A 27,824-nucleotide genomic window follows, 5' to 3' on the forward strand; every position below is an offset into this window, starting at 1 on the left:
CATGGAGACGAGCAGGTTTTCTGGTGGATGGTCGGTCCATAACCTGCTCCTCCTGTCTCCATGGAGATGTCATTTCTTGGCCTGGAATTTTCTACAGTAAGGTACAGTACGTCTCTATCTCCATGGAGACAAGCCGGTGACGCGACTAGCTCTTGTTACAGGTCAGATCTGTGAAAAGGAAAGCCCCCTCACAGTGAGAAGGCATGATTTTCAGGGTACTTTTGAGCAGTAAAGCACCTTTTATGGTATAAATACAGGACACTCTGTTTAATGCCTTATTGTGGACCATTCTAGTACTTGTACTTGTTCCCTTTAAAGGTGCATTGTGAAACATTTCCTCCTTCTGTCTAAAGAGATATTGCCTGGAATGTTCCACAGTATAGCATTACACTTACTCATCTCTGTGGAGACAACAGGTGACACTACAGAGCCAGGCTGTGATCTGTGGAGAGGCGAGCCCACTCACAGTAAGAAAGTGGGTTTTTAGGTAAATAACAACCCATGTCACTGAGTACATGCAAGATGGTTAATGCAAGCAATAAGATCTCCATGGAGACAAGCAGGTGACAGACCCTCCACCAGAAAAGTTACACAGTGCACCTTTAAGACCATAAGCTCCCCCTTTAAATTAGAGCTGAGGCGATTTTGTGATGAGAAAGCCATCAGATGTGTGCTCAGAGATAAGACATTATACTCTGAAATGCCAGTAGTTATCGCCAAATTGTCCGTCGTAATTTCTTTGAGACCAAAAGCTGCAGGTGTTCAGACATAATTCATTGTGACATTTGTCTGCTTTGATTCTGTTCTTGTGAAGTCAAAACTGTAAGATAGCTCCCAATCTTCAGGGACCACCCCCCCCCCCCCCACCCCACTCCAGCCGAAGAACAAGAATACAGCCTGGGTTTAAGAATAAAATATGAGATTTCACTTTGAGCTGTGTAACTTTGAGCTTTGCAGAGGTGACAAAGCTGAAATTTAAGTTTTGGTGTTTTAGTTTAACTTTAAATTCTGTCTCTTTTTTTTGCAGGTGCTGAAATGGAACATATATTTCTGGTTCTTTTACTCTTCGGTAAGGTTTTATCTGTCGAAGCTCAGTTCAATGGATACAACTGTGATGGCACCTTTCACAGCCGAATCCCCGGTGAGAATACAAAACTACAGTGCGGTTTTTCCACACATGTGCCCTTTGTTACACTATGTTACATGCAGACATTTTAAACTAATGAAATTTTACAGACAGAAGAAGTCTAATTTTACACTATTCCAAACAGAAGCTCACAAAATTCCATGGTAACACGCTCATAGTTTCCTTCAAGGGTGAAGCCTCAAAGAGATTTCAGAGGGAAAATACATGTGAGAGAAACAGTATCCAGCTTGCAGTTTGAACTAATCTTATTAAAGGTGTATTGTGTCACTTTTCTAATACTTTTCTCTATGGAGATGTTATTGCTTTGTCTGGAATGTTTCACAGTATGGTATTAAAATTTTCTGTCTTCATGGAGACCAAACCAGACCAAGTTACAGGTCAGATCTGAGGAGAGGCGACTCCGCTCACAGTCAGAATGTCTGTTTTTCTAAGTATTTTTGAGCTATAAACCCACCTTTAATTGAATAAATGTAAGCTGGAGCTGTTTAATGTCATATTGTGGAACATTCTAAGAAGAGCAGTGACATATCCATAGAAACAAAAAGGTGACGGACCCGTAACCAAAAAGTTGCATAGTGCACCTTTACAGATCTGAGTGATAAGAATATATTAGTTCAGCTATGTTACATTTTTGGTGGAGAGTTTGCAACCAGCTTGTCTCCATGGAGATGTTATTGCTTTACCTGAAATGTTCCACAATATTACATTAAACATGTCTATCTACATGGAGACAAGCAGATAACAGCACCAGGCCAAGTCACAGGTTAGATCTGTGGAGAGGCGACCATGCTCATCGTAAGAATGCATGACATACAAGTTATTTTTAACCTGAAAAAGTGTTACAAAATAGTGGAAATGCAAGATGGATGATTTAATGCCATACTGTGGAACATGCTGACAAATACACGCAGTTGGTACAACCTCCACTTGAAGTTACAGGACCTTTAAACGGGATTATAGTGGAACGTATTTTATTTTATTTATATTTTTCCTCACCAAAATAACAACTGTGTCCAATAACTTGCTTATTGTAATAACTTGAAACTCAGCTGTATATCTTTCTGTCAGCTCTTTGAAAAGAAAAGAAAAAAAAAAAGCACTCCATGATACTTGTTCACCCACTCGCAAATTTCCTCAAAAGTTTGAAGTGAGATCTTGGGTTTAAACACCTTGCACACAACCTATCTCTCTATCAAAACATATCTCCTTTTTGTTTTTACTCCACAGCTGAGAGGGACATCAGCGTGTACTGTGGAGTTCAGACCATCACCCTTAAGATTAACTTCTGCCCCGTGCTCTTCTCCGGCTACACCGACACCGACCTGGCCCTCAACGGTCGCCATGGAGATGCCCACTGCCGAGGGTTCATCAATAACAACACCTTCCCCACGCTGGTTATCTTTAGCATCAGTCTGGCCACGCTGGAGTCCTGTGGCAATGCTTTAACGGTGAGATACATCCAGGTAATGAGAACAGGGCAGACAGTGTACCAGATATGTGTGTGTGATGGTTCATGACAAGGGCTGTGCTGGCTTGCAACGCTGAAACTTTTAACTTCTCAGTACAGGCCAGCTAAAAGTAGTTTTTGCGTGGACAGTTAAAGGGCCATTGCACAAAAATGAGTCTTTCTCTTAGCCATGTTATAATGTTGTTACCTCTTCAAAAACATATCTGGAGTTGTGTTTTATTTCATTCACACATTTGAGTAATCAAGACTTTTCTCAAAATTAAACTCTATGTCAAGTCATTTTTATTTTTATACCACATTTAAAGGGATGATTCAGAATAATTTCAACCTAGGATCCTTTGCACTATGACCTCTGCAATGCATCTGTAGTCTACTGCTGCTGGATAATAGGTTGAGTGTAAATGATGATCATGTTTGGAGAAATGGGGATAAAATTTTATGCAAATTGATGATAAAGGAAATGTGGGAACATAGGGCTTAAATTTTGAAAGAAAAAAAAAACAAACTTAGAAATTAGGGAACGTAAGGCTGAGGAACCATAGGCATACTCCCCTTTGTTGTTAGTTCGTCTCCATTTCTAAACCTCAGAATACTCAGTTTCACCTTGTGATGTCATGAAATGGTAATTTTCAAGTTAACAGCAACCTTTGTTCAGGACAGATTGGCAATTCCAGGGTTGAAATAATCTTAATGATTCTAGTGAAGATGTGTGAAGTTTAAAAACACAGAGTAGCTCTTCCTGTATCTCATGACATCACAAGGTGGTACAGAGTGTTTTCTGACTGAGAGAAGGACTCTGCCTAAATATGTAGGGCTTACGTGATAAACATGTATGAATGAAACAAAACACAAATCTGGGTTTGTTTTTTTTATGAGGAAACAGCATTATAACATCAGAAAATAGTGTAATATGGGCCCTTTAAGTTGCATTCATTGGACTCCACAACACAATTAGAATAGAGCAGGAAGTTTGGTAAGTTTCCTATAATGAAATTTGCTGTTTACTTTATTCAGATTGCAGATTTGTTGACCTGGTTTATAGTTATTGTTTCTGTAATTACTGGGACAATATCCTCATGAAACAAAGAGTGGCATAAATTGAATATCTTCTCTGCCAATGGGAACACTTTGTAATAACTCCACAAACAACCACAAGCCAAGCATCAAGCGGGACTTAAAGACTTAAAGTTCCACTGTGTAACTTTTCACTTGGGGGTCCGTCACCTTCTTGTTTCTATGGATATGTCATTGCTCTGCTTTGAATGTTCCACAATATCACATTAAACAGATCTACTTCACATGTATTCAATTACAAGTGGTTATAGTTTTAAAATATCTAGAAAAACAGGCATCCTGACTGTGACTGGGGTTGTTTCTCCACAGATCTGACCTGTAATTTGGTCTGGTTTGGTCTCCATGATGATAGACAGGTTTAATGCTATACTGTCAAACATTTCAGACACAGCAATAACATCTCCATGGAGAAAAATAGGTAGCAGACCCCTTTTTCCACCAGAAAAGTTACACAATGCACTTTTAAGAAGAAACTGTTTATTTAAAATGATCCAGGCAACTAACAGCTTAAACCTAATTCCTTAATTTTTGTTTTAGCATTAGCCTGGCCACCCTGGGGTCCTGTGGCTATTCTGTAATGGTAAGAAACATCCAGGTAATGAGAACAGGGCAGACAGTGTACCACATATGTACCAGATTTGATGGTTCATGACAAGGGTTGAGCTAGCTAGCTACGCTGAAACTTTTAACTTTTCAGTATAGGTCAGACAAAAGTAGTTTTTGTGTGGACAGTTAAAGGGCCCTGCTTTCTGATCTATATTATAATGTTGTTTCTTCATCAAAAACATCTCTGGAGTTGTGTGTTGTTTCTTTCACACATGTTTAACACACAAACCCTGCAAATTTAGGCATTGTTCCCTCAAACAGAAAACACTCTGTTCCACTTTGTGATGTCATGTGATAATACAGTAAGTGCTGCACTGTTTTTAAAACTTCATACATTTTTGCTAGAATCATCTGGATACTTTCAGCCTTGGAGTTGCCAGTCTTTACTAAAGAAATAGTAAAAGGTAGCTGTTAACTTGAAATCTAATGCTTCATGACATCACAAGGTGGAACAGAGCATTCTGAGCTTTGGAGATGTAGACAAACAAATAATAAAGTATTACTCAACATGTGTGAATGAAACTAAACACAACTCCAGGTATGTTTTTGATGAGGTAACAGCTTTCTAACATGACTAAAAGCTCATAGGAACCAATTTTGTGTCATATAGGACCTTTAACATATACTGTGGAATGTTCTAGACAAAGCAATAACATTTTCATGCAGACATCATGTAGCGGACCCTCCACCAGAAATGTTACACAGTGCACCTCTAACAAATAATGACAGGGTTCAACTTTTCTGTATCATAACTTTATATATTTCAGTGAATATTCCATAGACTTATTTAGGCCCCTGTCCTCCATCTGAAATGATAACATTAGCCACTTTTAGTACATGAACATGACCTATTTTTAATCAAAAATAAAGGACCTAATTTTGTAAACCTTTGCATATATTCTTACTAAAACACCTGGAAGCGGCATTCTCAGTAAAAATAGAGTTTGACCTTACACAAACAGAATGAGGACAGCACTGGCTTTGCTCTGGCTGTATATAAGCATAAATTATCCAAAAAGGTACACAATGGACCAAATGCATGTTTATTTAGTAGGATATGTTCATGAATAATATTTGGGTGAGATTTGTCATATAGGATCATGGTCTATCAAGCTAAGTAGGTCATGTTCATGTTTTAGAATGTTTTAACATTATAACTTCAGATGGAGGGCTGGGGGACTATATACTAGCAACTGTACTGGAGATTTAAGTTTATCACAAATACCTGAATGTATAATCAACAAATGTTGAACCTTATCAGTATTTGTTTGCAAACTTAATCTTCTGCTTTTAAATCCTTTCAACCTACTCATGTCTTTTGGGTTGAATAATGGCACCACTTTCTGAGGTTGCTGTGAAAAAATTATTTTGCTTTTGTTTATTCATATTGACAGATTTGGCATTTCGCGTTTGCCTGTTTTTGTCTGATGTGAATTGGTCCAGTAGTTACAGATGCAACAACCATAAAGCAGGTAACAAATCTGCAATGTGACAGTAAAAGAGCAAACTCTAGCAATACTACGGTAATTCATAGTGACCAAATAGTTTATTAAAAATTATTCAGGCTTAGTAGCTACTTGAAGTTTTGATCATTCTCAAATTTTGACTTAATTTAGTGGCATAATGCATGTTGTAAATATAAATTATAGTTATCACCCTACAAAGAAAGAAAAGAAAATCTGAAAGTTCAGCACAATTTACACAAAAGAAACATGTTTCTGATCCTTAAACATTACTTCAACAACATAAATGTGTTTTCATAGATTTTGTTTGTTAAATAATTATCTCTGTGTACATTAGAGGGGTTTTGGCCCAGATTTAATGATGGTTGCTGAGTAACAGTTATGTAATTCCCCAGTGTGATTTCATATTTTCCAACCAGGAAGAAAAATTTGTAGTCCAACCTGCACTTTAATTCATTCCCGAACCCAAACTTCTAACCTGACCCCCTTAATGAAGTAGTTACTAAGCTCCACCTTGTTTTCTTATTATCTATTAATTATACATTTTTGGCTGAGTTGCTCAAATGAAATTAATACATAAACATGATATTACTGTCCTGCTTTAGTCTTTCTAGTACCATCTGTTTCTATGCTCTTCAGCTGCCATGGATTTTGACACATTTTTACATCCCAAATACCCATTAGGCCTCAACATCTCATTAAACATGCATGAGCATAGATTTGCAAGTAAGAGCTGACAAGGCAAACTCCAGCAGCGAGTTTTTCTTTACAGAGCAGAGAGCCGAGTACAAAGAGTTCAAATTATTGTTTTTTCGCAACGTCTGTCTTCTCCAATGAACCCATCCTCACTCTCCTGTTTGTCTTGCATGGGAACTTAGACCAGAGCTTGTTATCTTTTATCGTATGATCTCACAGGGGGCACTTTAAGATACGTAATTTTTAAAGAGTTTGTCTCGGTGGAGATATTATTGCTTTACCTGAAACTAGCATTGCATCACCATGGAGACAAGCTATTTAAGATATGTTATTCTCAAAGGTGAACTATGCAACTATTTTTGGCAGAGGGTCTGCAAAGAGCTTGTGTCCATGGAGTTATTATTGCTTTACCTGGAATGTTCTACTGTATTGCATTAAACCTATTTATCTCAGGGAGATGAGAAGATGACAGCAGCAGGCCTTCTTCTTGTATGTTAGAATCTTACATAGGCACTTTAAGATAATAATTCTTAAAGAGCTTGTCTTAGTGCAGATATTGCTTGACCTGATATGTTCAACACTACTGCATCTGTCTCCATGGAGACAAGCTTTTTAAGATATGTAATTCTTAAAGATGCTAACTTTTTTGGTGTCTGCAACTGGCTCGTCCCCATGGAGATATTGTTACTTTACCAGATAAAGTTTACCTAAAATGTTTCACACTATTGCATTAAATTTATCTATCCACCGATGATGTTGCATGAAACACATCTCCATGGAGATGATGGGACTAGGCCAAAGAACAGATTTGTGGAGAGGTGATGTGGGACTACTATGATCTTGCAGGGTAAAAAAATAGCATTTTAAGATACACAATATATAAAAGAGCTTTATCTGGAATGTTCCAACATATTGCATGAAACCTAACCTAAGTCTTTCTCCACGGAGACAATTATATGACGGCACTGGTTCAAGTTTTCAACATTTCAGATCTGAGGAGAGGCGTTATCTCATGTTATGTTGAGGAAAAAAATAAACTGGATGTAGCACTTTGAAGGCAGTTTACAGCGAGAGTGTGCATAGCTGCGTGCCTCTGTCTTGATGTACCACACGCTGTGGGACAGTTCCTGGAGTGTACTTTAGATAAGGCTGATGGACTTTTGGATTATATGCTCTGTGGAATGGGTGATACAATCGTGGTCCGTCCAGTGTGGCCTCTGTCCAATAATAGTTTTCTCACTGTACCAAGTTGGAAAGATGAGTGCCTATATCACAATAGTACATTTTCAGGTACTTCTTTTACACTGTTTTTTGTGTTATAGTGTTGTTTTCGCATCAACACCCTCTCTGGAATTTTGTTTTGTTTTGTTCACACATGTTTAACACACAAGTCCTGCATATTTAGGCAGAGTTCTTCCCTCAAACAGAAAACACTCTTTTCCACCTTGTGATGTCATGTGATACAGCCCTGAAAACATCAGTCTCTACTAAACTAAAAGTAAAAGGCAGCTGTTAACTTGAAAACTACTGCTTCATGACATCAAAGGTGCAACAAAGCATTTTGAGCTTTAGAAATGTAGACAGAATAATCATGAAGATTTACTAAAACGTGTGACTGAAACAAACACAACACCAGGTACACTTTTTTGGAGGTAACAACATTCTAACATGTCTTACAGCTCACAAAAATCAATTGTGTGTGACCTTTAAGTGACAGTTCTTTTTGTCTCGTGGTTGTAGGTCTCCACAGCCCATGGCCCTAATGCCTATGGAAACATGTCTCTGGTTCAGATTGGGAGCATTTCGGGGTACATCGACACCCCAGACCCTTCCACTATCATCAGCTACCTGCCCGGGCTACAATACAAGTTCAGCTGTAGCTACCCTCTGGAGTATCTGGTCAATAACACACAGCTCGCCTCGTAAGTCACCACAGTACTACTGTTAAACTTTATTTCGATATTAAGAAATAGACTTGATACTCAATACCTATTCCCATACTGCAATGACAATTTAAAAAACACTCCTTCTTAGATGTGACAATGGATGTGATTTTCTATATTAAATCATAATACTTTATTTTATATTACCATGTGGTCTTATATATGTGTAATCCCTCAAAACAGCTCAAGATCATTCTTTTTTGTTTTTGAAATTATACATAACAAAATAAAACCAAACAAAAAATAAACAGACAGAAATAAACAAATAAAAAAACGCACACACAAATAAAGCCAAAAGTCAATCAAGTCCAATAGCTCAAGATCAAGATCATTCTAAATCTATTCGTAAAAAGTTAATTTCTGCTGTGTTTATGTGGCTTTTTTTGTATCAATACTTGCTCAAATGAGTATCTAATTTCAATACCAGTTTTAGTATCGATTACTATCTGATATTCTATACCTTTAACAGCCCTACACCACAGTCTACAGAATAAAAGCGTTGCCTGGGTACTGTTAAGGACTGAGAACACTTCGAAGCTGTAATGTTAGTTTAGAAGTCTCTCACTTGGTTTGTAGAGGTACTTGAGGATACAGTCTATTACTTCTCTTAGATAAGGGCTATATTGGCCACAACAGAAGATGGGAGAGGGTGGCATTCTGTACGCCTGATACTGACAAATGCACTCTATTTAATAAAACTGCAGCCTTAGTATTACAGAGGAGCTTTTTAGAATGAAATATGGAATAGATAAAATGGATATAGCCATACTCCCTCGACAGTGCTCATGATCTGAGAACTTAAGCAGATTTGAGTCAGGTTAGTATTTGGATGGGGGACATTTAGGTAACACCTATTATAAGGCATATGTGAAAATCATTTGCAAATGTTTATTATAAGTGCTTTGTGTTGCATTTTTGTATGAAAAGCGCTCTATTTATAAAGTTTGATTTGATTTTGATTGACCATTAACTAATCATTTACTTAAAATTTAATTAAAAATAATTAGCACATCAGTAAGTAATGATTAATAAACATTTGTAAATAGTTCGTAGATGTTCCTAATTAAACAGTGACGCATGTTTTGTTAATTAGCAAAAACACTTTGAATGAATAATTGAATAATGTCCTGTCTTCAAAGGGGCTATATAAATCCAATGCATATTTTTTTTTTTTTTATGCATTTATTCTATACCAGAGAATAAAGGGCCTTAAAGGTGCACTGCTCAACTGTTCTGGTGGAGAGTCCACTACCTACTTGTCTCCGTGTAGTTGCTTTGCGTGGAATGTTCCATTTTTATTCATTATGGGTGTTTCTATTGCTCAAAAATACAATAATTCCTTCTGTGAATAGGGACAACTCTCCACAGATCTGAATTGTAATGTAGCATAGTGCCTGCTTGTCTCCTTTGTGATATATAGGAGTAGTCTGGAACATTGTAGATAAAGTAATAACATTTTCATGGGCACAAGCAGGTGGCAAAACCTCCACTAGAAATATTACGCAGTGCACCTTTAAAACGACATCTGTGAAGCTTGTGGATTGGAAGAGTGACATTGGGCCTGTGATCACAGCCTTGTATTTAAAAAAAACATTATTTCAATTGACCAATAATAATTTTAGTTGCATTTTTTGTCTGATCTTCATTCATTATTGACTGTTACTTATTGACTATTACTGATCTTTACTATTGCACCATATGCTTCCAGTACCTACAGTAGATGCTCTACCTTCATTGAGAATAATTAGAAGAAGGTTATATTGGTTTATAATGCAGGTTTTGAGACAGAGAAAAGCACAGATTGCTATAAAAAGACTTAATAAGGTACATACATTTTCTCCTTAGACCATTACTAATTATATAGCTTTTAATAATAGGATTTTTTCATTAGGCTCAGAACAGCCCGGTGTTATGGACAACACTGACAAGGTTAGCAACATAATTACCTGCTAGAAATAAATACTCGTACATTTGACCTAATCGGGGGAAAATAGAACAGATTCAACTAAAGGCTCCACCAGTATTTTCAGTTTTCATTATGTTTTAGAGACTATTTTACAGGTCTCTTTAGGCTAAAAATACGCCTTCCTGTTTACTGTCTGCAGATAATGAAATTCTACAGTGCTATAATGTGATTTAGAGGTTAATCAAGGACAATCACAAATAAACCCACCATCTGAAAAACTACATATATATTCCAGATATCACCAGAGGTCATTTTATTACTTGTTTTCATTTCTAGAAATATTTTCATTTTTATCTCTATCAAAGGTCAGCGGCAGCAATTTCCGTGAAGGAGAGCAATGGTACCTTCGTCAGCACGCTCAACCTGCTCCTGTACAACGTGAGTTCCTTCTCGTCCAATATAAAAGATGAGCTTGTTACTTCTCTCTAAAGATGCATATGTTTGCATGGAACAATAGGTGGGCATGAAAAATTGATAATATCAAAACTGTTCTTTTGATATGCTAAATTAGAATATTGAGTTATATTGTATTACATATGGCTATTGTAATGCAGTCCACTTTTTTATGTACCACTTTTTATATAGTAAATACAACCATAAAATTGAAAAATAAATAAATAAGATAAACGATAAAAGATAAGATAAGATAAGACAAGAAGATAAACATAATAAAAAAACAACAGGGTATGACAATAAAATTCATATAAATAATTTAAATCAATAAAAGACAACAAAGGATTGATATCCCAAGCAAGGCTGTAAAGGGATACCATTTTCTGGTTAATTTTATGCTCCATTCATACAAAAAAAAAAAAATGCATAAAAAAAAAAAAAAAATTCCAGATTAGATTAGATTCTAATTAATTGCAGTGAAAAACAAGCATCCTTACAATGAGCAGACTTGTAACTATAGACAGACTTGTGACTATATTATTTCACAATAAACAGTAAACTTCTGTCTCTGGAGAATGGTTCAAACTATGGCCCAAACTTGGAACCAGGCAGCTGATGTGCCACCTCCAGAAAGTTACACACTGTACCTTTAAAATATCCTATGAATATATAAGTATCGAGGTTATGCAAAAACATTGAGATATTCTTTGTTGTCATTTTCGCCCAACCCGTCTTGATACTCATTCAATTGCAGAGGAAGCTTCATATCATTTTCACCTTTTTAGACTTGTATTGCTGCAATTACACCAGGCGATGATCTGTGTAGGAGACAAGACAGTTACCCAAAGCCTCAGAAGTCTTACAAATTACCCATAATCCTCTAATTGGAGCAGATTATCCTCAATTCACCCTCAATTCATGTCACGAGCTGGATCTCTCTTGTCAAGTTGATCCTGATATGAATAATAAGTGGAATTCTATGGTTGCCAGATGATGAAATTATCCTGCAAATTGGGTGATAGAGAAATGAATTGTGCGTTTTGTGCTTCTAGGATTCATCGTACGTACAGCAGCTGGCGATCCCCATGGCCGGGTTGACTCTGAAGACCAGGGTTTTTGCAGCGGTCAAAGCCACCAATCTGGACAGAAGGTATTGTATCAACTTCAATGAGACAGAGATCAAATTCATTTTTTTTTCCATTTTTTTATTCGATATCTATCAGCGGCATAGTAGGCTACCAAATCCCTTTATTCAGCGGCTAATCTCATCTGTCCTGGGTTTAATAAAGAGCATGTCACTGAGCTGAAACTCTATTCCACTGTAAAAATGAAAAGTAAAAGTGTGAGAGGGGAGACGCCCACTCACAGCATGGAGAACAATGGTTGTGAAAGACATGCCGCTCTAACACTGTGAAGAAAAGAAAAGACTAAAACACTGGCCTAAATATACAGCGAGCTAAGAAATATATACTGTCATTTTCCACTTACATCATAGTTGAAATAATGACTGTTAAAAGTATGACATTTGAATTAAAACAATCCAGAATAGAGAACAAATCTATTAAGTACAGAAGGCATTAGATTTTCAAATTGCAATGTAAAAATGCTGTTAGTATCTATCCATCTCTGGTGAAGATAAGCAGGTTACCCCACAAGGCCAAGTTACAGGTCTGATCTGTGGAGAGGTGTGGACCTCTGGTGATTTGTAATGATTGTGGAGGATGCCTGAGATCGTAAGCCCATGCAGATGCGCTATGTCTGCAATTTGTGAAGACGCAAATTGCCTACTATATTTTGCCAAACACAGACATCCAGTGATACTAGTCCAGTGCCAATCTGCATCTCAGTGTTGTTGTAATTCTGTGCATTTTCTATCTCTTTCTTTTATTTTTGCTTTTTTTTCTTTCAATCTCAGTGTCAGTGTCGGCAAAATAGAGTAATTTACAGACTTGGCTTATCCCGTGCGAATGCTCTGCAAGTAACACAGAGGTGGGGAGGTAATTTGCAAATTACTAGACGTTCCCAGGTTGTACTTATCCTGTGCGAATAGGGCTAAAGAATCCTAGTTTTTAAGGTATTGTTTGTAACTACACTTGTAAATCAATAAGCATAATAAACAAATGTAATGCCGTATTGTGGAACAATCCAGGCAAAGCAGTAACATCACCATGGAGACAAACAGGTTGCAGGCCATCCACTGGAAAATTTATATATCACACCTTTAGAGTAGCCTGATTCATCAGCCAGTTTTGCTTCGTGGAAACCATCTGACCTCACAGCATTAGGATTTGTTCGCTTGACAGTAGACAGGTACTTTTTTTATTTAACCAGTCGTTGCTATTTGGTCGTGACATATGTAATGCACTACATCCCATTGGAAGAAGGACAATAACGTCTTTCCCCTTGATAAAATTCACCGAACATGCTCTTAGCTCTGGTTTTAAATCCTTGATCTGGGGAATCATTGCCAACACAGAATGTATGTCTTCGTCTACATCCATCTCGACCGCTTTGTTTACTGTACCACAAAAGGGACCCAGACAGGCGCTTGAGTTTGATGTCATGGCTTCAAAGCTTTTCACTGATTGGCCGGTGCGCGGTCTACAACTTCTGGGGTTCTTGCAAACCATCTAGTGTATTCTGATTCCTGACCTAGTCACTGGAGAGAAATGAAATTGAGCGGAGGCACTAGGTCACGCCAGCCTGACTACCATTAAAGACCAGTAAGACCAGAAAGACAAACAATGTTGCAAACAATGTCAAAACAATTATGCAGCACGCATTATTGAAAACACAATAAAATATCTTATGCAGCATAGGAACACAGGCAAGTATGTTACTTTTTACAAAATGCATTTATAAAGTGAACATTGTTATGATTATTTCTAAAATACAGTATAAAGCAGACAGTTGAGCTTTAAACTACTATAACATTAAAGTGAAAGTGAAAGTGTGTGGTAACTGCTAATTAGACAAACAGGTGTGCTGCTGTTAAATGAAGTTAAACATGCTGTTGTTTTTACAGTGCACATATGGCAGGAAGTTCATGTTCTCCTGTCAAACTGACTCAGATGCCTTCATTATAGTGCTTTGAATCTCAATTATCTCCACAGAGCTCTTCTCAGAATGTATGGTAAAAGCATTATAATTGTATCTTCGAGAACGGCCAACATATGGTATTTTCAGCCGTTTATAGCACGCACAGAATATCTATTTCTATCTATATAGAAAATCTATTTTTTATACAGAACGATGTCAGTCTGGTCACTTCACTCTGTAGATTCAGTAACAAGTATTTAGATTTGTTTTATGGCAGTGACACCATATAAAAAAGTGGACTGAGGGAGTGTGGCGTCACCCACAGCATTCAGCTTCAGTTGCATGAAGCTCACGATGCTAGTGGTTATGGGGCGAATTTTGAGCCAGGTTCATATTAGGAATAGGAATTTATTTAGATACAAAATAGCAAAATGAAAACCGGGATCATGCACAGTGGGTTAATACAAACATTTTAAGACAAAATGACAAGGCTCGCAGCAGTTTCAGAGAGAGGGGGGATAATTTTCCAATGTAAAGTCAGTTGGAACCAGAGTAGATGGAGCCAGAAGTGCCCTCATGTTCACTTCCTATTTCCTTCCTTCTCAATGTTTTTCAGGCTACGTTTATATGATGATGGTCTGAACAGAAGACACAAAAGTGACATCGCTTCTTCACTTTTTATTCCACATTTAGACAAGCATTTTCGGGAGGAAATTTGTGTGCATACGGTGATGCAAGAGTGTGTGCAATTCGATTGGGTATGCATGCCATGCAGCTAGATGGTGGCGCTATAGGTGGTGATGTATGTGACGTTAACACATATGCGACATCAGCAGATATGACCAGAGTTTTGCATCTTGGGGAGTGTAGACAGAAACACTATGGTGGAGCTTATTCAACTTTTCCACTCTGGAGGGTGGATTCAGATTTTTGCGTTTTTAAGACCCTAAAACACTGTCACCTTCTAAAGGAAAGGCACTTCCGATAAAATATTTTGTCGTTTTTACCCACAAGCATTCTCATGTAAACAGGCCCTCAGTCCTGTGAAATGTTTTTCTTTTATGTTTTGCATGCATATCCATATTTGTTTTCATCTGAACTAACCATGCATGTCCCTGATTGGCTAATCCAGCTGTCAGTCACGCCCATCTGAACTCATTCAGCGTTGACCAGACTCACATATTCGTAAAATAATGGAGGAGTGTGTATTCTGGATCCCAGCCAACCATTTACTACATTGAACATTGTTTCAGTGTTGTGGAAAGTTGTTTGAAAGAGTTGTGAATTTGCAATAACCTTTCACTAGAGGAGAGTTAAACCGAAGCAAAAACAGCCCTAGGGAGGAAATACATTTGAATAACTAAAGTTGTGGAACTGAGAGAGAATATTTTAGAGGTGTTGGTACAAAAACACTTCTTAAAATAGCACAGGACATAACACGAAGCTTTTTTATTTGAAACAGATGGAACGTTATGATGGACTACTGCTACACCACTCCCTCTGGAAACCCCAACGATGATCTCCGCTACGACCTTTTCTTCAGGTAATGTTTTTTCTCTCTGAATTATGATCATGTTTAAAGGGCCCATATTACGCCGTTGTCTGTTTTATGTTTTAATGTTGTTTCCTCATCACAAACACACCCTGAGTTGTGCTTTGTTTCATTCACACATGTTTAACACACAAACCCTGCACATTTAGGCCGAGTTCTTCTCTCATGTGGTTATACAGGAAGTGCTCCACTCTGTTTTTAAACTCCATACACCTTCACTGGAATAATGTGAATAATTCAGCCCTGGCATTTCCAATCTTTTGCGAACTAAAGGTAAAAAGTAGAGCTTAACTTGAGAAACTACTGCTTCATGACATCATAAGGTGGAACAGAGCATTTTGATCTTTGGAGATGTGTGCAGACTAATAATAAAGAGTTACTCAAACATGTGTAAATGAAACAAAACACAACTCCAGACATGTTTTTGAGGAGGTAACAGCATTATAACATGACTTAAAGCTCACAGGAGTACAATTTTGTGTAATGTAGGACCTTTAAAGTAAAATAATTTCACTAAAATATTGTTAACATAATTATATTTGGCAAAAAAAACATAGCTTGTCTTTTAAGTTTGATCATTTTATTTCCTGGTTGGACACGGACAGCAGATATGACATACATACATACATAGAGGAAATTCAATAACTGTTACCTAGCAACCATATTGAGCTGATACTTGCAAAATCAAAAATAAAAAACATTGAAATTGTACAATAGGCATGACTAATAAAAATACATGGCATATTTTATTAAATGAATATTTTCAGAAAAATGTGCATAAATTGTCCTTGCGTTTTTATGGAAATGTCTGTGTTGATGACATAGGGAGAGGTATTCCATTTTACCACTCACCGCCACTTCCTGTATTTTCGTACTTTTCTTGCCAACTCTTTTTCCTGTCACTTAACTGAGGAAAAAATATGATAAGTACTCCCCACAGGTACTATCCCACCAAACCCAGTTATAATTAGAAAACCTGAAAACCTGTCAAATGCACTTTAAGTCATTATTTTTCCTCTGTTCATACCAGCTGTGATAAGGACCCTCAGACGGCTATCCTGGAAAATGGGAAGAGCCAGATGGGGCGATTTTCCTTTGAAGTGTTCCGCTTCGTAAAACACAAGAATCAGAAGATGTCCACAGTATTCCTGCACTGTGTGACCAAGCTGTGCCGCTCCGATGATTGCCCCATGCTCATGCCAGTAAGGACACTATATATCTTATACTTATACTCTTACTTATACACACATACAGACATGAGGAATATCAAAGACAGCTAAGGACTTTATGGTTTATAGGTTCTCAAAATGTGGTACCATAGACTATATACCGTATATCAAGGGTGTCAAACTCAAATTCACAAAGGGCCAAAATTAAAAACTGGGACTAAGTCGTGGACCAAACTAAATATTTATTGAAAAATGTCAACACCATCTGCATGTTTTCTCTTCTTTCCAGATATGTAATGTTAAACCTTTTCTTATTAAAATAAATGTTTAATAATAATTTTGCGTAAACATTGAATCCAGAACAAGCACAATATAAAATAATTATTACAAAATTTTAAATAAATAATGTCTGTATAGCCTAGCTTTAGCTGATGGGCCAGCTCTAATGCATATTTGATATGATATCGCAGGCCAAATATATAGTGATGGGCGACTGGAGCCTCGTGAAGCACTGACACCTCAGTCGCAATATTGTCTCAAATGGTTCGACGTGTCTGGGGCCTTGGAGAAACACTGACCTCTGGTGGACAAATTTAACCATTGGCACACAGGTGTCTCAGCATCGATGAAATATTGTTAGTGTAAGACAATACTTGTGTGCAGAGCATACACCGTACCTAACAACAACAATAATAACGATGATTTTAAATAATATGTAAAGAGCAACGTAAATAGCTGCTGTAAATAAGAAAATAGGTTACCTTGTTAGGTGGAATTAGATCAAAATAATCCCATACCATGGATCGCTTTTTTCCACTTGTAGATGCCATCAAAAATTAAACAAATGCTAATAGTTGCCAAAAGTCACCAAAATCACCACTAATGTCACACAATACTCCTCACTACCCAACATTTTTAAGAAATATTGGTGCATCTTTTATACTGTAGCAGTTTAGCGCTTGTCAAACCACGGAAGTGCGCTGAACACTCTGAAGCACTCTGAACCAATCGCAGAGTGGAACATTCGCTGAGCCAATGAAACGCTTTGATACTCTGAAGTGATTGACATGCAGAGCGAAGCAGTAGGGGGAGGGACCGACACTTCGACACTTTGGTCACGTGAGCGGCTGCTGCGAGACGAGCTTTGAGGCAGTGCTTCGGAGCATTTTGTTTCAGAAAGAACGAGAAGTGCTCCAGAGCTCCGTCTCATTTGCCCATCACTACAAATATAATTATATCATGGGCCAAATTTGGCCCCCGGGCCTGCGTTTGACATGTCTGTTGTATATAAATGTACATAGTTAACCTGCTAGCTAGCCACGGTTTTCCATATAGGAAGTGAACATAGGCACACTACTGCTGTCAGGCTCGTCATTTTGGTCTTAAAATGTTCATGTTAACCCGCTCTACATGATCCTGGTGTTTTTACTTCTCTGTTAAATAGAGTCATATTCCTAGAATGAAACACAGACAAATTTGTCCCATAAATGGCAGCCTCCATGAGCTTCATTTGACTTGAGTTCATTTTATCCCCTTTTTAGTTCTCCTTTGGATGATTTCTTATTTAGAGCTGTCGTGGAAATGCTGTAGTCCCCTTTTAGACCTGGTTTAGCTGAACCTCTAAAACTTTAATGTGCATATAATCCTCCGCTTATAACTGTATCTATTTGCCAAACACAGAAACTTGACTTCAAACAGATGGGATCTTATCAACAAGCCTTTTACTAATGAGTAGATGTAGGTACATATTTATTACCATCCTCATTTAAATAAAGCAGTCATGCAAGAAACTAAAAAGTCAAACAGATTTATCAGCAGTTGTTAAGCTCAGGTCATTTATATTAATAGAGGCTAAGTAACTGCCTGACATCCCACTCCCATTTCCAACAGTGCTTTATTGATGCCTAATTAACAACGTGTGGACAGCTAGTGATTTTTATTAACATCTTTATTTTTCATTAAAAATTTAATTAGACATATTATAATACACAGATGAATAGGCAATTTATAGCTAGTGATCTATAAACTACCAGGCTGAACAATATACATGGATGACCAGTGACCTCTTGTCTAAACAAACTGTATAAAGAAGTGGACTAAAGGAGTGTGACTTTCGGATCCAGTCAAATGAAGCTTATGAGGTCTGCAGTAGGGGCAAATTTGGAGCCAATTTGCCTATTGAGATTAGGAATTAATTTACAGACAAAATAGTGGAATAAAAACACCAGGATTATGTAGAGCAAGTTAATACGAACATTTTAAGACCAAAATGAAATGAAATTTAAGTGATTACTGAGCCTCAGTCATTCTTAGTAAACTATTAAAGAGACAATATTATGCTATTTTCTGAGCTACCGGTCAAAAGTTTTAGAACACCTCACTTTTTAACATTTTTTACTGTTTACTATGTTGACCAAAACATATTCTAAACTTTAGATTCATGAAAGTGTCCACCTTTGGCAGATATAACAGCTGAACACATTCGTGGCATACTTTCTACAATAGAAACCAAATATTTTTTAGAAAGTTCTTCCCAAGTCTGTTGCAGAAGTTCCCATAAATGTGTGGCATTTGTAGGTTTCTTGGCTTTCACTCTTTTCACACCCCATTTCCTCCCAAACCAGCTCAATGGAGTTTAAGTCTGGAGACTGTGCTGGCCACTCCATGTTTTCAAGCTTTACCATCTTGTTCTTTTTTCCTGAGGTAGTTTTGGCAGAGCTTGGACTTTGTGTTTTGTTATTTTATCTTTTTTTAACCTCTGGCTGTTCATTTCTTACCTTTGTACCATTTCAAGCTCTTCATTGGACTTGCACGACTTGAATTGCAATAAATAACTGGAAAAATTAGGGTGTTCTAAACTGTTTGACCGGTAGTGTATGTTATAATGTTGTTTCTTTGGAATCCAGAGTTGTGTTTTGTTTCATTCACACATTTTAACACACAAACCCTGCATATGTAGACTGAGTTCTTCTCTCAAACTGAAAACGGAAATCACATGTGATGTCATGTGGTAATACAGGAAAAGCTCCACTGTATTTTTAAAGTCCATAAACCTTCCGTCATTTGGATGCTTTCAGCCCTGGGATTGCCAATCTTGACTGATCAAAAGGTAAAAAGTAGCTGTTAACATACTTTTTCATGACATCACAAGGTGGAACGGAGCATTTTGAGTTTTGGTGATATAGACAGACTAATAATAAAAGATTAGGGTTAGGGTGTGAATATGTGAATGAAACAAAACACAGCTCCAGGTATGTTTTTGATGAGGTAACAGCATTCTGACATGGATAACAGCTCATAAGAGTCAATTTTGTGTAATATAGGACCTCTAATATAAAATTACATAATATATCTACAAACCTGGCAACTAAACAGACAAATCTAATATATGATGTATATATATATATATATATATATATATATATATATATATATATATATATATATATATATATATATATATATATATATATATATATATACAGTGCAGTCTACCACTTTAAATCCAACAATATGCTCTTTATCAGATTTCTAAATGTCACACTGCTTTGTAATATGGAGGACTATATTTTCCTCCACATAAAAAGACAAATTACATAGCCCGTGAATACCTTATCGCAAGCAAAAAATGGAACACAGGAAGGAACTGCTTTGACTGCTAACCATATCTGCTTTCCCCATTTGTCGTAGATCTGTGGCAGTCGGAAAAAACGAGATCTCTCCGAAGGGAAGGAGACTAACGCAGCATCTGGAAACGCTGTTCTGACTGCTGGGCCTATCATCACGCGGAGTGGTATGGTTTGATAAAAATCCTCTATCTCCCACTCCTCCTTACAGTCTATTTTCCTTGCTTCAGCCGACTGCCATAGCTCTCCATCTGTATCGAGATGTCTTTTTCATTCGCTCTCAACTATAGTACTTACGGTGCAGTGCTACAGACTCTAAGGTAAAAACATCCAAGCTCACAGCTATGATTTGCTGTAAATGTTGTGTTCATTTCAGCCTTGTTGGTGGGAAGATGTAAGGGTAAAAAATCCTGATGTAGTGATTGCAGTCTTTTTGAACATTTGTATGAGACTAGTGGTGTATATAGGGCAATGATTATGTAAGAAAAAAATGCAGTTTAAAGGTGCACTGTGCAATTTTTCTGGTGGAGGGTGTGCTACCTGCTTGTCTCCATGGAGATGTTATCACTTGAATGGTCCATAGCAACATATCCATCTAGAATTTATTCATTATGGGTGTTTCTGTTGCTCAAAAATACAATAATTCCTTCTGTGAAAAGGGACGACTGTCCACATATCTGAATTGTAACGTAGTGTAGTGATGTAACCTGCTTGTTAATCTATACTGTGGGACATTCTAGACAAAGCAATAACATTTCCAAGGAGATAAGCAGGTGGCGGACCCTCCACTAGAAATGTTACGCAGTGCACCTTTAATCTTGTTCAACCCAAAATCATTTTTTGGTATTGTGATCATCTAAAATATACAATCTAAACCATGAAAAATAACAGAGATGCTTATGTGTAACTTTTCTGAACAAGGGTACCACACCTGTTTAAAAGAAGGTGTACAAATTTGTTCCACAGTATGGCATTTACCTTATTTATCTCCATGGAGACATGCAGGCAGCAAGCCATCTGTGGAGAGGTGACCCTGGTTGAAGTAAGAAAGCATGTATTTCAAATGTATTTTTCAGCAGTAAAAACACTTAGGAATGAAGAAATGCAAGATTAACAAGTTTATGCCATACTCTGAAACATTCCAAACAAAGTAATAAAATTAACACTAACAGAGAAGTTACATAGTGCACATCAATACCATTTTGCATTGCAGTCGGTTGCTTAGTTGCAAAAACAAAAACTATAAACATTTGAGTACCACTTTATAATATCTACAGCTCAATTTGCCTCAGTTAAGCATCAACAAATAGCTAATTCATAATGAACAAATAATTTATCAAGCACTAATCACTACTTATTTAAGATTAGGAGTTAAGGTATCATATAATGGGCCTATATTACGCTATTCTGTGATCTGTTATAATGTGTTCTCGTCAGAAACATTCCTGGAGTTGTGTTTTGTTTCATCACATGTTTAACACACAAATCCTGCATATTTCGGCTGAGTTATTCTCTCAAAATGAAAACACCCTGTTCCACCTTGTGATGTCATGTGATAATACAAGAAGTGCTCCATTCTGTTTTTAAATTCCATACACCTTCATGAGAATCATTTGGAAACTTTCTGCCCTGGAATTACCTATTTCTCCTGAACAAAAGGTATGACAAACAAGCCAGATTTGCAAACATGTGTGAATTAAATAAAACACAACTCTAAACAACATTATAAGATGGCTTAAAGCTCACAATAGTAAATTTTGCATCATGTAAGACCTTGGAAGTTGTTATTAAGCCTGAATCATTATTTAAAAATATTTGCCCATTATGGATTAAGTCTTCATTCATGCTTGTGGTTATTATAAAGCGTTACTGAAATTTACTGTTCCGAAAACTTAGAAAACTTCTCTGACCTCTATGTAAGACTTTGTACTTAAGTATTCTTCTTTTATGTTGATGCTAATTCAGAATAACCCAGTTCAGTTAATGTCATTGTGTACTGTCCTTTTGTTTAGAAAGGGGCTGTATTCTTCCATCTTTAAAGCAGTGTCCTGATTTCTGCCTACCACAGCTCTTAACGGACTTGAGATATGATACTGGCTTTCTGAAGATGACAGTTATCTAAGCCAACCTAGTTTGTGTGAAAAGTGCCTGAAGCTACTCTAGTGATTTATGTTGATGATTCAGAAATTAGCCGACCGCTGTGCCATGTGCTGTCTACTCAAAACCCACGTCACTTGTCCCTGAATGTCATTTTTGTGCTGTTTTGCAGAAGAAACACCAACTAACAACTCGCAATGGGGTAAGACTTCTCACTGGACTATGTAGTGCTAATATACCTAACCTTTAAAGAGTGGGACCTATATGTGAAAAACAGGTTTGTTTTTTAAGCCATAGTATGTAACTTTTTGCAATAAAGAAAAAAAAAGCAATAGAGAAAAACATGTGTCCTTAATGTGCTTGCTTCCACAAAAATTATGTTCTTTTTGCTCAGTATAAAATATATATAACATACTATCACCCTTGCAGTGGTCTAAAGTCATTGCCTGCATAAAGGGATGGTCCAGAATTTTGGACACAGGACCCCATTTACTAGTGAGCCACAGTGTTGGAGATGCATGGAGACACTTTTTAAAATAGTCCATCCAGTCCTTGTATTTGCAGAGGTTGCTGGTGCTAGGTTAACGCATGTCAATGGCCATAGTTAGCCTACCACTAAAAACAGTCTTACCCTCTCCCCAAAGCACCCATGAAAATCTATTATTAAGCCAGAATGTCGATGTGAATGTCTGTGTTGATAGAATAATGTTTGAAATAAAACTAACCTTGCATCGCATGAATGAACATGCTGAAGGACTATTTTCTCATATATCAGTCCGCCGCTGCCAACCTTTCTATCAGGAAGAACAACTCACTGCTGCTACTCAGACATAAATCCTTCAAATGCAAGGTTGGTTTTACACAGACATTTATATCAACAGATTGGTGTAATAATAAATTTGCTTCAGGTGTTTTGTGGAGTGGGTAAGACTGTTTTTAGTGTCAGGCTAACTATGGCCATTGACATGTACTAGCCTAGCACCAGCGACCTCTGCAAATACAAGGACTGGATGGAATATTTTAAAAAGTGTCTCCACACGTCTCCAGCACTCTGGCTCACTAGGAAATGAGGTCCTATGTCCAAAATTCTGGAGTGTCCCTTTAACTTATGCATTCGTAATTATTCATGGTGATGAGTTTTTAAGTGCTTTCCAGAGTTATTTCTCTAATGTAACAACTAGCATGCTAACTGCAGACTTTTTCTGACAATAAAACACTTTAAATTTAGTTGCAGACAAAAAAATATATATAGATAAAACATGTGTCCTTAATGTGAGCGGGCTTGTATCTTCACAGTGTTGACTCGTGTTTGCCTGGAGTTGGCCCTCCACCTGCTTCTTTCACAAATTATTGCTATAACAGTACACATATATAACATCTCTTTAAATGGTCTGCAGCTATTTTGCTTTATATTTAGATCAGACAGTACATAGTTCCCTTATTTTTACCTCAAGTGCCACTTATGCAATATATCTGTACTGGAGCAAGACACATTCTGCTCAAATACATGAGGGAGAAAACGGATACAGGCCCTCTAATGATTCGATTATATAATTTATTTAAAGTGGTAAATCTTTTAAAACTCTCCAAAAACCTGTTATCAGCCTTATGCCTGGCAGGTGCATTAATGGGACCTCCTATTCATTATAATTGCACCTCGGCGGGTTATTTCCGACTAGACTATTTAAATTGACTATTGAAAAATCCACTCCAATTGTTGCTATAGCGCAGGTGGGAGAAGGCAATTCAAAGCAATTAAGCAGCAAAGAGAAGCTATCCTTTCAAAACAAGGCTCAAAGTGCACGAGTTGTTCCCAGCCTATTCTGGTTTATTTGACTTAAATATCAGGTCAGGAAATAGAGTGTGTGCTTTTTCACCAGATGGATTTCTTACTCCCATTGATTTTGAATGTCATAGCAGTTTGACTCCCGCTGTTCACACTCTCAATCGTTCAGAGCTATCAAATGTCATTGTAGATGGGCAGGAAATTTCTCACTGCGGCATTGAAAGTTGGGTAATTCAGGGCTAGAATAAGAAAAAACGAACTGTTAAAGGAAACTGTATACAGACATGTGTTTATGTACAGAGGACATGGTTGGAGTGCATGAGTCAACGCTGGACAACCACGCACATCCATCAGTGCAAAATAGACAGAAGATAAAGGACACTGTACTTTTATTTTTGATTAACTATTGGTACAAGTTTAACTAAAATGCACACACAATTTATTGGAGACCTAGGATGAAGATACAGGCCCAAAGTTTCCATGGAGACAAGCAAGTTACAGGTCATATCTATGAAGATACAATCCCGCTCACAGCAAAAAACAATTCATACTTCATTCTTGTGGAGTAGGAATCTGCTTTAGCTGTACTTTTATAGTAGATGCATTTCAAGGGATTTTTGAGCAGTAAAAACATAAATACAGGTTTGAAATGTTTAATGCCATATAGCTGGGGTCTCCAAACCTTTTCCCCAGTGAGCTACTTTTACAAAACAAAAATGACAGAGAGATACATCTTTTAGAAGCTGCATGAAATTGAGCCGATATAAAGGTAACAGCTATAACTTTAGATGGGGTGTATTGGGACAACAGGTGGAAATTAGCCTTTGGTTGCATTTATGTTTATTTTGTCATGTCAGTCCATTAACATGAGCTGTCCCAATCAAATCAATCAATCAAAACTTGACATTCATTATGATACAATCATGTGATGAATCAAATTTAAATTATTTATAGCATAATATCTATAAGTCCTAAATCCTTTGAGGAGCAACTTGGAATGGGGTAGAGACCTGCTGTTTGCTCATCTGCTACACGTTGAAGACCCCTGCCCTGTAGTAAAGCACTCCAGTCAAAGTATTACCTTTATGAAGACCAGAAAAGTTACACAGTGTAGCTTTAACACCACATTTCATCTGTTTGTTCTTCTAGGTCATCTGAAAGCCTCCACATTTCCAGTGAACTCAGTGACCAGTGCTCTGATCTCTGGTGTGGTCATTCTGGGGGTGATGAGCACGTGTCTCTTCGTCCTCTCCCTCACCCTCCTCAGACGCAAAAGTCTTCCTCCTAGCAACCTCACCGGAGCGCACAACCCAGTCTTCAGCTAGAGACAAGTCTATGCACTGTAACACCTGACCACTAGGGGGACTACAATTAAAAGTAAAACTCAAATCTAATTGCGATGATTGTCAGAAAAATCTATATTTTTACTTAAACGTAGGCGAACTTTACTGATCCACAAAGGAAGTTACTTGGACACAGTAACTCACACATCTCAATATTATAACAAATTATAAATGGTACAAAAATTCAAAGTAAAGGTGCACTGTGTAAGTTTATTGGTGAAGGTTCTGCATTTGCTTGTCTTAATCAAAATGCTCCACAGTATGGCATTAAATTTATCCATCACCCTAAAGACAAGTCGTCACATCATCAGGTCAAATTACAGCCCACTCTCAAAGTTATAATATATTAAATACATGCTTTTCAAGGTAATTATGAGTGAAAACACTGATAACTAAATTAATATGACTTAATAGATGAGCAGGTGATAGACCCTCCACCAGCAAAGTTGCACATTTATGTCACAAAAATTGCGAGAGACTAATATATCAATCATAACACACAGAGAGAGACTGGAGCAAGAATAGATCCTAACATATTACAACCCAGAAACCAGTTGACCTGAAAATCTTGATTTCTTTGCAAGAAAAAAGTGAATGTGGAAAAATTGGGACACTGTCTCCCTAAGTGGGACAGGGGACCGGTGCCTAAATGCCAGTGCAAGACAACCAAAAGAGGGGCAGGTGGTCACTCTAAAGACACAGATACAGGTCCACTCTCATTATAGCGTTCAGGAATAACTTTATGACTTTTATTTCAGACTTTTTCTACATTTGGAGCTTCATTTTTATACCTCAGACACAATGTTCAGGTGCTTACGAGGGATGTTCATGTTATTAACAGTGTGTATCTGTCAGTTTATCATGTACTGTTAAGTAGGTATAAAAGGAAAATGTAATTCTGCTTTAAATTAATTAAAATAAAGTCATTTATCTACAATATATCTATTAAAAATAATGAATTATTACTTAGCTAAGTTGTGATTTTATCATAGTTCATTTCCTTTTTGTCACTTTAGCCCAGGGAGACAAGCTGTTACCGTGGGAACAACTAATAGAATTTGTGCAAATAAATAAATATTGTTTGATTGTATGTGCTTATAGTTTTGTGTGGAAAGGGCACTGAATATGTATTCATGAAATGTCAGAATTATTCTGTGCATATGAAAAATACTGCACTTTGACTTGATCGTCATCTTGTCATATTTATTAACATAGTCAAAAATATATTAACATTCAAGTATTTGAATCATAAATGACTAGATGTAGTAAAATGGAGGAATTATTTAAATGTTATTTTATTTATTAGAAAAGCTATAGTGCACTGTAGCCACTCTATTTAATGGAATCGTGATGAACTAATGCATTAACTTAAGTACCATTATTAAGTGTTACAGTTTAATTTATTATTGCCTATATACAAATACATTAGTGTCAAACTACGTGGAATCTAAAAGTCTAGCCATTGTTTTATATTTTCTATACCAATAAAACTAAGAGAATACTTTGTTTTTACTGAGTATAATTCTAACTGTGTCAGCAATGCTTTATTGTGTTTTGTCCCCATGTGAAGAATCTGTTTTTGAACACCACGAAGGGCAGAGGGACACAAAAAGAGAGATACAAATGGAAGTTCATAATTATGTGGCCATCACATGGAAAATATGCACAAATATGAGAGTCCACATCTGTATGCTGTATATGAGACCGAGAAATGTACACATACTTTTTTCAGCTGATGGGTGTAGTTAACTGGAGGCACTGCTCTGTCACTCAAATGAGGCTTTAATCTGAGCTTTGTTTTAACACAATCTAACCATAAAGAACTTAAATTAGTCACAAGCTAGCTGGCATTTGCCAACTGTTTTTCAATTAATCATTCTCACCATTTTTGTTGAAAACCTTAAGGGGACCATGAACGTTGGTACTGATCACATGTTCCTGAAAATTAGTTTAAATCTATTTTTTTATTGAGTTTTCAGGCCAACATATCATAGCCAGGCTGCCGCTACCCAATGCCTCTGCTCAATTTCATTTCTCTCCAGCGACTAAGTCAGGAATGGGAATACACTAGACGGTTTGCAAGAACCCCGGAAGTTGTAGACCGCGCACTGGCCAATCAGCTGTGAGCTGTGAAGCCATGACGTCAAACTCAAGCGCCTGTCTGGGTCCCTTTTGCGGTACAGCACAACAGTAAAGAAAGCGGTCGAGATGGATGTAGACGAAGCCGGAACAAAGAGAATGTTCGGTGAATTTTATCAAGGGGAAAAACATTATTGCCCTTCTTCCTACGGGATTTGGCACATTACATACATCACGACCAAATAACAGTGATTGGTTAAATAAAAAAAGTACCTGCCTACCTTCGAACAAACAAATCCTAATGCTGCAAGGTCAGACCGTTTCCACAAAGTGAAACCAGCTGATGAATCAGGCTAAACATATCAGTCTGTGTTGCT

The 27,824-nt window shown here is 37.1% G+C and overlaps 1 protein-coding gene across 1 annotated transcript; it reads left to right on the forward strand.

Moving 5' to 3' along the window:
* The first annotated feature begins 1,035 nt into the window (after window positions 1-1,035).
* zpld1a (zona pellucida-like domain containing 1a) lies at window positions 1,036-26,151 on the forward strand. The gene is made up of 10 exons (XM_020934605.2): window positions 1,036-1,141; window positions 2,375-2,595; window positions 8,195-8,376; window positions 10,669-10,741; window positions 11,809-11,906; window positions 15,258-15,338; window positions 16,378-16,549; window positions 20,207-20,309; window positions 22,412-22,441; window positions 25,175-26,151. The coding sequence occupies exons 1-10, from the start codon at window positions 1,036-1,038 to the stop codon at window positions 25,348-25,350; spliced, it is 1,242 nt and encodes a 413-aa protein (XP_020790264.2). The 3' UTR covers window positions 25,351-26,151.
* Window positions 26,152-27,824: the final 1,673 nt, after the last annotated feature.

The sequence above is a fragment of the Boleophthalmus pectinirostris genome, unplaced genomic scaffold (assembly GCF_026225935.1).
Source record: "Boleophthalmus pectinirostris isolate CB_2022bp ecotype Guang Dong unplaced genomic scaffold, ASM2622593v1 HiC_scaffold_12, whole genome shotgun sequence".
NCBI lineage: Eukaryota > Metazoa > Chordata > Actinopteri > Gobiiformes > Gobiidae > Boleophthalmus > Boleophthalmus pectinirostris.